The sequence below is a fragment of the Cryptomeria japonica genome, chromosome 10, assembly GCF_030272615.1.
Source record: "Cryptomeria japonica chromosome 10, Sugi_1.0, whole genome shotgun sequence".
NCBI lineage: Eukaryota > Viridiplantae > Streptophyta > Pinopsida > Cupressales > Cupressaceae > Cryptomeria > Cryptomeria japonica.
In genome coordinates, this window is record NC_081414.1 from 694,483,791 (window position 1) to 694,496,562 (window position 12,772).

General features: G+C 31.8%; 2 protein-coding genes across 2 annotated transcripts; one reads left to right on the top strand and one right to left on the bottom strand.

Moving 5' to 3' along the window:
- The first annotated feature begins 5,474 nt into the window (after positions 1–5,474).
- On the top strand, positions 5,475–6,848 carry LOC131076558 (F-box/kelch-repeat protein At5g15710-like). The gene is made up of 2 exons (XM_058013796.2): positions 5,475–5,531; positions 5,712–6,848. The coding sequence occupies exons 1-2, from the start codon at positions 5,475–5,477 to the stop codon at positions 6,846–6,848; spliced, it is 1,194 nt and encodes a 397-aa protein (XP_057869779.2).
- Positions 6,849–7,591: 743 nt separating this feature from the next.
- On the bottom strand, positions 7,592–8,602 carry LOC131076559 (F-box/kelch-repeat protein At5g15710). Its single transcript, XM_058013798.2, has one exon. It carries the CDS (start codon positions 8,600–8,602, stop codon positions 7,592–7,594), a length of 1,011 nt encoding a protein of 336 aa, XP_057869781.2.
- Positions 8,603–12,772: the final 4,170 nt, after the last annotated feature.

A 12,772-nucleotide genomic window follows, 5' to 3' on the forward strand; every position in this document is an offset into this window, starting at 1 on the left:
AAGAGGTCTCTTTTATAGAGAACACCCTAGAAATGGAGGGTTAGGATTAAGAGGTGGAAGGATAAATGGTTGGCTCAAATTAGAGGGTAGGTATAGGAAATGGTAAAATATTAGAGAGGTGGTTAAAGGTAAATTAAGATATGAATGACACTTGTCATGGAGGGAATAAGCTAATGAAATAATTAAATAAATAAAGATTTATTTAATTAATAAAAGAGGTGGGACTAGTTAAATAAATAAAATATTTACTTAATTTAGGAAAATGATAATTTAAATAAATAAAAAATATTTATTTAAATAGGGAAAGGCTAGAAAAGACTTGGTGAATTAATTAAATAAACAAAGATCTATTTAATTACTAGAAGGCTTAAGATAAAATAATTAAATAAATAAGTCCAAGGGGTTGAGCTTAACTGGTTAAAACACTGGGTTCTCATTGTGGAGACCCAAGTTCAATTCCTAATAGGGACATTTAAAAGTGGAATTCTAAGCTGTGACTCTTGGCCTTCCATAGGATGGGGAAGGTCTTGGGGTCAATCTAATCAAACATAATAATAATAATAATAATAATAATAATAATTCAAAGATATGTAATGGGGATGGGGCCCCCTACTGTGTCCCCACTAGTTCATAGCTCCAATCAAAAGCTATTCAGGCTTCGGCCAATTATGTATCAAAAAATAAAAATAATTAAATAAATAAAATATTTATTTAATTAGGCTAGGACAATTTTAGGTATCTATGGATATGATGACATAAAAATTGTGTAGATAATATTTTAATTTAATACTCTTTACTGGAAAAAAAGAAAAAAAAAAGTTTATTTTTCTAGTACATGGATCACTTACATTCTGCAACCATCTTTACACTCAACATGGTATATAATTGTTCAGAAGGAACCACAGAGGTGTTCATTTTAAAGACAAATGAACATCAATTTTTATTAGACCATACACCTCTATAAACATGAGGGAATAATGATAACCCTCACATTCTAGTGCCTATTAATCAAAGATTGTTAGCTCTAAATCATCCATTTCTAAATTGCCAAAGCTTTGTGCTCCTTTGTCAAAAATCTTTCCTGTTGGTGCCACTAACAACTATGAGATAATATAAAATCCAATCTCATTTAGAACTTGATTAGTAAACCCTTTAGTTTCCTCTTCTAGTTCATCATTATAAGGGAATCATCAATTGAGTTATCATCATTCTGATCATTTTATTCATCTATACCATCTTTTTTCATATTCAATCATAAAGATATTACATACATAGATCATGTATGCATGAAGTCATTCCAAAAATTTATGCACGACTGTCCTATAGATTAGCAATTTATTATATATAAGTTTAAAATTTTCACATCTAGTAAAAATTTAATAATATTAGAGAATCTCTAAGAAGTCCATTTCATGCCAAACCTACAATCATTATTGTTCATATGATGATCTTTCTTTGAGGCATTCTTTCAAATAGTTAATATCCCTCATTTATGCTTCCACATTTTGGAAGCATGTTGATTAGAGCATCTTTAGTTATAATATCTAGCAAAATTCTCCTACTATTATGCTTTGATGGAAGTCCATATGTAGTTCCAAAGCTCCCATTTTGGGATGCATAGGGAAGATATTGAGTGCATTTACCTTAAAAAATTAAAGTCATTTGAACAAAATTATTTCAAGGATGTTCTACAATAATTTTATTATTTGTTTATGCTTATATGTTTTATAAACATTCTTGCCAAAGCAATTATGATCATAATATTTTTTTTTAAATATCATTTTTTTATTCTTTTATGAATGACCATGAATTATTTTAGAGCTCCCATTTAGACATACGTAAGTGTGGTGCATAGAGTAATGAGTCAAAAACCTAAAATTATTAACCTTTCGAATTTTTTTTATTTATATTAAAAAAATGCAATAATAATTACGAATAAATAATCACAGAAATTATTAACTTTTTAGGTTTAGTATGTCACACAAAATTGCAAGAGAGAAAACTTTTACACTTTTTTTTTTGCTTTTGGTGAACCCTAAAAATGTTGATAAAAGACATATACCATATTTTCATACTTTTGAGAACTTTGAAACTTGCATAAAATGAGCATTTCATATTTTTGGTGAGCTATCCAACTTACAAACTTACTAATGAAAATCAATTTTATATCTTTGGTTGGAAGTATACTCTTACTTGAAAATTGATCACATGGTGCCAAATAATCCCATAAAGATCTTTGTAGCATCTCTAAAACTTTTGTTTTAATTATTTTTGTAACTTATAAGGTTATGGAATGATTTCATTCAATTCAAAATTTAATTATTATAGGCTCTAGGTTAAACTATGTGAAAAATATGACATGTCAATATTTCATGATTAAAAATTTAAATTGATGATTTTATTTTGGTGAGAAATTTTATTTTTGGAGTGATTAAGAATGTTTATAATCAATAACAACTAACTTAAATGAGTTGTTGTGATGGAGGGGTTTGAGACACAATAATGCTTGTTGATTTTTTATGAAAATTTTAAAATTTATTGAGGTAAAAACTAAATAAAGTATATACATAATGCTTAAAAATAGTAAAATGTATCTCAGTAGAAGTTGAAATATGATTAATATCGCTAACAAGTCTTAATGTTGGAGGTCTAATAAATACCTATTCATCACCAAATATGACTTTCATAATTATCATTGATGTATGACAAAAAATAAAAAATATGTAATTTATTTACTATTTTATCATGTATTACATACCCAAAAACTTGACATGACTAAATGAACAAGAGTTGGAGGGTTAATAGATGTAGGATGAATACGTTGACCCTATGATTTTATATTACATATAATTCTTTACATTAATTAAAAATTTATGATAGATCAATATAGTTGATTTTAGGTACAACTTGAGTTGGCCTAGTGGTGGAGAATTCGTGCTCTTGAAATAGAGGTCACAAGTTCAAATCCCACAAAGGGGGTAGAGTATGTACACCTTATTGGCTTCGGCCCATTATCTATCAAAAAAATATATATATAGTTGATTTTAGATTTTAAAATAAAATATAATCAATTGTGGAACTTTATTGATAATTAACTACTGATAAATGTCAAAGGTTCTATCTAGAAATTTATTTATTAATAGACCATGTATTATGTAATATGGATTCATCTCTCTCCTAGCCTTATGTAGTTCTTAAAATTGTGGATCATCCTCTCCAATGCATGTATCATGGACATCCTCAAACCCATAATATAAATAGATCCATGAAAATGATAAAAGTGTGGTGACTAATGACACCTAGGTGCTCACCACCAAGTCAACAATCTTTGCCTCAACATTAACTAAGCCTTTAACACCCATTGAAGGGACACTCGAACCCATGACCCAAGGCTTTGATACCAATTGTTGGAATCATTTTCCATTGCGCAAAAAGCTTGAACTATCAACACCTAATACAAACACTAGATTTAACCTAATTCGTGGGAGGCGATTAAGCCATGTCATGAATCCCCAAGGAGGTGTTGACCACCAAGTCAACAACACTCTCATCAACCCATGAAAGAGACATATTATGCTAAAATAAGATTTGTGTGAGAGAACTAATAGATTATAAGGTCTCGACCTCACCGCTCTCCTTCATAGTAGAAGGGATCATGGCATGTTGAATCAAAGGCCTAGCTAGGGCTCTTAGTGGCTAGTCTTGAACATGATGTGATCTTCCTTATCTTATGTAGAGCCTTGGCCCAAAATCACACATATAAGGATAGTTTGTAATGTCAATAAGGATGAACTCGATAGAGTTTGCTTAAGAAATATTGTAGCACCTCATTATTGCTACATCAAAGATGGTAAAAAATATCTACCACTTATCTCAAAAATCATTTTTTATTCTTAAGTGTTAGCAAATGAATATTCTTTTTTTGCAACTTACATGCATAGCTGTATTTGTTCTTGAATAAACAAATGATGCATACAAATTATATTTTAATTTTTTTTATCTTTCACTTATTTATATGATAATTTTATAGAATAAAATTGTAATACATTTTCTCTACAATTTGACCATGTATTTATTTTGCCAGTAGTATAAATTGTGAGGATAAAAGATTTTAATGATGTGGCAAGGGCACTCTAATGTGTGTTCATTGCATTAACATTTTCTAAGTTTTTAATTATTATTAATTTATTTTATTCGCTTCAATTTGTTTTGATATATTCTCTTGTGTCTCAAGCATGGTGGGGAATGGAAATTTTTTGAATAAGATTAGATTGTGTCTTCTCTTTAGCCAAACTTTTCTCATTCATTCAATCTTGATGGGTTATGATTTAGAAGAGTTCAAAAGGTTTTCATTTATTAAATAAAAACCTAAAATAATTATAAATAAGTTTATTTCCATTAAAACTACTAAAAATATGTAAATATTACCTCATCAACCTTGTAGATATCATGGCAACATGGTGTTGAGGTTGAATCCACTTTAATAGTTTGAAAATTGACTCTAATGGCTATAAAATGTTTGCATTATATGCTACAACGCCAAATTTAGGTCTCTCATTTCATATGCCCAAGTACTTATGCAAATTGTCCATTCAACAAGCAACCAAAATGCACCTTTGACCCTATTTATTAATTAATTGAAAATAAAAAAGATTGTTGTGGTGATTTTCAAATTAACTATAAATATAGCCAAATACACTTAAAGACGCATTCTATTTGCTGATAGACTAGTCATACTTATATTGTAAGTACTTTGACCATATGATTGTCAATACACATGTACCTATGTTGTAATATTATTAGTACAACTTAATTGATAATGAATAAGAGGAAATGGAGAATTTTCAACTTATTTTTATAGAAAGTTCACTCTCTATTTTCCACTAACTTATTATTAAATAAATATAACTAATAAAATAATTTTTATTTTATTTATTACATATTTAATAAATATATGATTAACAAGACTTTACAAAAAAAAATTACATAAAATAATATCATTTAAAATTTTCACTTTTATTAATTTCAATAAATTAATTTTCTTAACAATTCATATCACCTTGAACCCTATCAACGTATGAGAAAACACATGACCAAGATCCCTCCACCTTGCATTCTGTTGCTCTCGCCATTTAAGTGATTTTATTGTTATTTCTATTATCTTGCTTTGAAGACCAGCTGCAACTTCTTTTTTTTCTATTATCTTGCTTTCAAGGCACTATCATGTGACCTTGTGTCCTATATTTTTTTTGAATATATGTATATATTTTTAATTAATAGAAACTAAAACATGTATTCATTAAAAACACAAATTGAATCATAAATAATAATAAAAAAATTAAATCATAAAATATGATTAGAAAAATGATTTTTAAAAAGTGGAAAGAGAGCTACAAATGACAAGAATCTAAAACACACCAATTGATTTCACTTTTGCCCGTGGTCAAGAAGTCTATAGAGACATTGGGGCAGAAATGGAAATGGCGTTGCCTTTGTTGAAAAGGTCTAGTGTGACTCTGAGGGGGCAGAGTGTAGACATAATGTTGACATAATGTAGTTGCAGACTCGAGGAGTGACAACATTCTGTTAAAATATAGAGTTTAATATTGCTCTTCGAATTGGCTGCTCATGTTTTCTAAAGATTTGAGATTCCTTCATCTGGAAATTATGCTCGGTTCTAAATTCTCTGAAATTTGGCTCTAATTGTGCAGAGCATCACCACTGAGGAATTGCCTCTAATTGTGAAGATGGGTAAGCTCAGACTTCGTGAGCAAACAATGTGGTCAGATTTGCCTGAACATTTGATGGAGAGAATACTGGAATGCCTTCCAGTGGACTGCTTCTTCTGTTACAAGGCTGTTTGCCAGACCTGGAATGCTCTCTTCTCATCCCAACATTTCAATTCCATAGCAAGAAATAGCCAGCCATTTCTCATTCTTTGCCCCTCCAGCACCCAACTGCCCTCCCTACTCTATTCCTTTTTCACCCACACTTGGCGAACCATTTCTTTATCTTTCATACCTCATGAGTGCCATTGCCCCATCAATTTCAGAGGTTCTGCTTCTGGGCTGCTCTTGGCCGACATTAATGCCAATTTCTGCTTTGGGTATAGTTCTCCAACGCTATGTGTTTGCAATCCTCTTAGCCAAATGTACTCCTTGCTGCCAGAAATGGGTTCTGTGAGTAGAATCATGGCCAAGGCAATTTTGCCAGTGGGGGATAAAAGGAATGAATATACAGTCATGGTGGTGGGCATGAACAGCACTGGTAGAGTTGTAGTAGAAGCATATAATTCCACTACCATGGCATGGAAAGTTGCAGGCACCATTCCTGATGTGGATATAAGAAATGAAAACATGTTCTTTTGCAAGGGCTCTTTGTTCTGTGTCACTGCCAGTGGGGGTATAATGGCCTACAATGTTGAACAGGGGATCACAACAATTGTGTCCATGCCCACGGTAGATGCACACAATTTGTGGGCACGGCTTGTTTGTTGTAAGATTGGTTTGGTTGTGGTTGGGGCAATCGAAGAAAATCACAGTTTGAAAGGCTTGATTATGTGGGAATTAGTTTTTCATGAGATGGTGAAGGATTATAAGTGGGTAGAGATTGGGAAAATGCCAAATTCTGTCTGTGAGGAGTTCAGAAGAAGCTCAAATTCAAATTGGTTTGATTGCGTGGGAGTGGGGGATAAGATCTGTTTCAGAGCCAATGAAAGCATGTTGATACTTGTTTATGATGTGAGCACAGCCTCTTGGAATTGGCTAGCCAAGTTTTGTGAAGATTTGAGATTTGTGAGTATGGGATGGCTACCCCTGCAACCCATGCCCAATCTCAAATTCTGCTAAATTTGGTTGGGGGTAATCATATGTGCCACGTTTTAGCAACATTTCATAGTTTTGTCCAGGTTCTTTAGGGCCATGTTTATGAATCAAAGTGTTGTTTTGGATCTGTTTGGGTCTGTTTATTTGTTGATTGTTGTCTTATGTTTCTTATGGTTGTTGATGTAAAAGATTTTGGAGTCTTTTACAATTCCTTTGTCATTCATAGCTTCAGTCCAAAGCATTTATTTCAATCAAAATAAAAATTCAATCTTACTTCAATCAAAACAAAATGTTATCATGTAGTTTCATAATAGTAAAATTTGTATATTCATTTAATTTTAAATTTGTCTTAAGAATGTATTCTATATTTTTTATAGAATTAGATTGATTTTATTATTTAACATTTTTTATTTAATACACATTCTTTTGTTATTCATTTCAACACATATTTTACAATAGCATCAAAATACATCTTTGATCACATCTATGAATTAAATAAAAAAATTTAAAATGTTCTCTGATCTTAATTAATTAGTAAATACAGGCAAATTAACATATTGATGTCTTGGATCGACAGTGCATTTAAACATCTATGGATTCTGAATCCCCGCATTGTTGTAGATGGGGAAAGATTTACCTGGGCTCTACTGGTATACCGTTGAGCTTATCTAATTCATTCAAACTTTGACTCTCCTACCACAGAATTACAAACAAAAACTAAGAAAGTCTGGTACTGGGCATGATTTCCAATGGAAGGTATCTCATACTTAATGTCTCAAATCCGCAGGGAAATTGAACACCCAACTCCAGGAACCTCCACTTACATCATATACAAGCATTTTCGTGCTTTCATTCGCTCTCAAACAGATTTTATCTCCCACACCCACACACTGAAACCAATCTGAATTCGAGCATCTTCTAAATTCATCAAATACAGAACTGGGCATCTTCACAATCTCTTCCCACACATAATCCTTTACCGTCTCATGAAAAACCACCTCCCACATAATAACACCCTTCAAACTGTAATTCTCTTCGATTGCCCCAACCACAACCACTCGGGACTCACAGCAAATCAATTGAGCCCACACATTGTGTGCCCCTGCTGTGGGCATGGCCACAACTGTTGTGATCCCCTGTTCAGTATTGTAGGCCATCATGCCCCCATCAGTCATACAGAACAAACAGCCCTTGGAGTAGATCATGCTTTCATTCCTTATAACCACATCAGGAATCCTACCTACAACTTTCCATGACTTGCTGGTTGAGTCATACACCTCTAATAGAACCATATCCCTGCTATCCCTGCCTATCACCATGACCTTATATTCATCCCTTTTAGGCCCCACTGGTGAAATAGTGTTGGCCATAATGGTAATCACACAAGCCATTCCAGGCAGCCTCAAGCATGCTTTGCTTAGTGGGTTGCAGACATATAGCACTGGAGAAGTATGGGCATACCAGGAATTGGTTTGGAGGCCTACCAATAGAAGCCCTGAAGCAGATCCCCCAAAATTGAGAGGGCAATCATGAGGTATGAAAGATACAGAAATGGGTCGCCAAGTGTGGGTGATGAAGGAGTAGATTAGGGATGGTAGTTGGGTTTTGGAAGGGCAAAGAATGAGAAATGGCTGGCTGTTCCTTGCAATGGAATTAAAGTGCTCTGATGACAAGAAGGTATTCCATCCCCTGCAAACAGACCTGAAACGAAAGAAGCAGTCCACTGGCAGGGATTCCATCACTCTTTCCTTCAAATGCTCAGGCAAATCCGACCACATTGTTTCCTCACAGACTCTGAGAATTACAGGCAATTAAGATGATTAGAGATGGTAACTAATCATGACATTGCCAAACTTAACATCTGGTCAAGCACGTGGAGTTTACTGAAGGCAAAGACTAAGGAAAACCATGCCGGTCAAGAGCAGAATATTTTTTTATCTCCCTCCCGATTTGTTTTCTTTCCCTTCCACAATCCAATGTGCTCTTTACAGGTCTTTTCAAATGCTGTCACATACCAGGGTGGGTCAAATAAGAAACCTCATCCTGGACATAGATGCCCATTAGAAACTCATGTTTCATTATAAATAAACCAGCATTTGTACCTCAATTGGGTGAATTAAGTCAATAGGAAAATATACTTTGTGTCTGCATTTTGGAAATGCTAGGTACAATTACTAATTATGGTAAGAAAAAAAGTAGGAAAGCAAATGTACATGATATCAATTTCATAAAAGTGAAAAATGCAGTGTTTAGAGAAGTGAATTTGCATATGCATACATCTAAACAAACAAATACATATTGTTACATTTGTTCATATCAAATCTACTCTACATAGATATGATATAAAAGATAGATGTAACATTGGAAGAAATAAATTGCATTAAAAAAAAATATATCTTTAGTTTTTTCTTATTTTCTTGTATATAGCTATAAGTTTCTTCCTTGGAAGACCAAGAGTCACAACTTAGAATTCTCCACATTGAGAACTCAATGCTTTAACCAACTAAGCTCAACACCTTGGACTATTAAATAATATATTACTATATTCCATCTATTATTACATTATTATTTAATTATTCTTTTAATTTTATTATTGTATTCTTTATATTATATTATTATCAACATTAATTCTAATGATAATTCTAATCTCCGATTTCTTGTTGTATTATTTTGTATACTTATATTGAGGGTTACAACCTAACTTTGGAATGACCTATAATGTTTCTTCTATATTGTTGTTAATTGGGTGTTTAGGAGGTAACAAAGCCCGAACTTGGATTTGTTCAAGAAGATCATGGGACCTAGATCTTACATGTAGACAACTTAGAATATAATTAAGCTCATAAAGTGATTATAAAATGTAGTCCTATGTCACTTGAAAGCAATAAACCAATAACACCCTTAAAAATCGTCAAACTAAGTAAGAATCATTTTACTAAAGAGCAATTTTTTCAAACTTCCACAGTCAAAATAATTTACTTGACTGAACTCACAAAATAATACATTTTAGGAACTACACGGTACTCTTTTTAAAAATATTTGACTGTCTAGGGGTAACAAAGCAAATATTTTTAAAAAAATTGACATGAATATGGACAATATTAATTAATGTGATAATATTTTGAAAGTAAAATTGAATAATTTTTTTGTTTTCTTTTAGTGTAATAAAGTTCTAAAATTAAGGAAAAAATTATTCAATTAATTGATTTTTTTTACAAATTTTAATAAAATAGAAGTCCATATTATTATCTTATTATATTATATTATTTTTATATTATAGTATTATTAAATTTTAATACTATTATTAAACTATTTTATGCACTATGACTACAACATTATTACATTAATTATTTTAGTGTAATAAAGTTCTAAAATTAAGGAAAAAATTATTCAATTAATTGATTTTTTTTACAAATTTTAATAAAATAGAAGTCCATATTATTATCTTATTATATTATATTATTTTTATATTATAGTATTATTAAACTATTTTATGCACTATGACTGCAACATTATTACATTATAATTAATAATTATTATACTAATATTAATATTTTTTTATATCATCTAATAGTAATGTAACATTAATTATATATACTTATATGAAACATCTACGTTCAAATAAATTCATTTTAAAAAAACAATAAGAACATATTTATCATAAATCATTTTTTAAAAGTAAGAAAATATTATTCATAAATAAAATGAACAAAGTAATATTTTTTAAAGTTTTATATCATATTTTTAAATATAAAATAACATAATTCATCTAAACAATTAAGAAAATTAATATTTAGATTAAAAATATTAATTAATATGATTTTATTTTTCAAAGTAAAATAAAACAATCTTTAAATGTATAAACTATTTATATATATTATTTATCTAAACTAACACTAATTTTTCTGGATATACAGTATGTGATGTGCCTTTGATGGATTTTACTTTTCTCTGCTCTTTGGTCGTGTTCTTCTTTGTTTTGTCTGCCATTCGTCGGTTTTGTTCCATTTCTTCAAACTCGGTTAAGTTTCTTCCTAGTCCTTTCAAGGATTATTGGTCTTCTGAATTTCGTTTTGAACCTTTTTTGTTTTCCTCTGCGAGTTTTTTTCAAATTTCTTGTCCTTTGGTTCCGTTTCCAAAATTGTTGTTACCTTCGAATGGTTGCACAAATCATTGCTCTGTTAATTCTTCTCCTCGTTCTTCTTTTGTGGGTCTGGCGGATGATACCAAAATTGTTCATAGTTTGATTTTTGATAGTGATTCTTTTTGCCCATTCCAAGGTCTCCTTCTTCTCTTTTCGTTTCTGAAAAGAAGATTCAGCTTATTGCTTCAATATTTTATTTTCAATTTCTTCTGATCTATTTGATGAGATTGTTGCAAAGGAATTTCCCGAATTTTCTTTTTCTTTTGCATCTGCCTCTTCGGGGCCTGTCCATGATGGTTGTCATGTTTCCTCTTCTCAACCAAATTCAGTTGAAGGTGTGGATGCGGATCTTATTGATAGTCCTTCTTCAACTGTTTCTAATGTGTATGGATTTGATTTCTCTCAGAAGTTAGCCTTGGAGCAATCTCCTTCTGTTTCCCCCCCTATTCTTAAAACTCCTAAGAAGAGGGGTCGGAAACCAAAATTGGCTAAAATCAAGGAGGAGATTGCGGTTGTTATTCAATCCACTATTGTAGAGAAATTTTCTTCCCAAGTCAAAACAAGGAGGGCATGTTGCTCTCCTTGTGATAAATGAGGATTTTATCTTGGAATGTCAGGGGCTTAAATGCCCCTGACAAAAGGGGAAGGATCAAGAAATTTCTTGATTCTTCAAAAGTGGATATCATCTTATTGCAAGAGTCTAAACTTTCTCAAGATTCTTTTGATAACATAATTTCCAAATGGTCCCTTTGGAAAGTTGTTCATGTTCCTTCTTTGGGTGCTTGTGGTGGTCTTATAACTTTATGGAATCCTAAATCAGTCAAAGTTGAGATGTTATCTTTTGCTTCTCATTGGCAATTGTTAAAGGTTGACTGGTTTGAAGTCTCTTTTGTTATGTTTAATATTTATGGTCCGACTTCTCCTTCAGATAAAACCGACTTATGGGATTCCTTATCTGAATTGTTTTTACGATATGATGATTTTTTTATTGTGCTTGGGGGTGATTTTAATGCTCTCCTTTCCTTAGATGAAAAAAGAGGGGGTAATCCTACAACTCAGAAGTTTATTGTTGACTTTTCTTCCTTTCTACAAGACAGTGCGTTATTCGATATTTTCCCTTCTAATGGTTCTTTCACTTGGACTAATAGGAGATCTAAATGCCAGATTGCCTCTCGCCTTGACAGATTTCTTATTTCCCTAAACCTAGATTTGAGCAACTTTTCCTTTTCTTTTGAGATTCTTACCTCCTCAGATTCTGACCATTTCCCACTTTTGCTCAATTTTGATAAATTGGATCGTGTTCCCTCTGTTAGACCTTCTTTTAAGTTTGAGAAAATGTGGTTCACTCATCCTCGTTTTCTTTCTTTATTAAAGCAATGGTGGATAAGTGCTTTGTTTTGCAAAGGTACTAAGATGTTTCAATTTTATTCCAAACTGAAATTTGTGAAATCTCAAATTATGGCTTGGAATAAATTGGTCTTTAAGAATATTTTTCATGAAAAAGAGGTAGTTGCCAATGATTTGAAGGTTGTTAATGAGGAGATTATTAGACATGGCACTAGTTCCTCCACTAATGATACTCAAAAGAAATTGCAAGCTTACTAGGAGATCCTTTGCTCCCGGGTTGAAATCTATTGGCAGCAAAAGTCTCGTGAGGTTTGGCTTAAAGGAGGTGACATGAATACTGCCTTCTTTCAAGCTACAGCCAAGCTTAAACAAGTTGCTTCTACAATTTTTAGTATTAAGTATTCTAAGTCTTGTTATGTCCTTAATTCAGATCAACAGATTAGAGAGGAGGGGGTGT

What these genes read in the sequence shown, in the direction of transcription:
- LOC131076558 (XM_058013796.2), top strand. Translation starts at nt 5,475, where the DNA reads ATGGAAATGGCGTTGCCTTTGTTGAAAAGGTCTAGTGTGACTCTGAGG. An exon ending in TGACTCTGAGGGGGCAGAGT is followed by an intron (nt 5,532 to 5,711) that starts GTAGACATAATG and finishes CTAATTGTGCAG; the next exon opens with AGCATCACCACTGAGGAATT.
- LOC131076559 (XM_058013798.2), bottom strand. Translation starts at nt 8,602, where the DNA reads ATGTGGTCGGATTTGCCTGAGCATTTGAAGGAAAGAGTGATGGAATCC.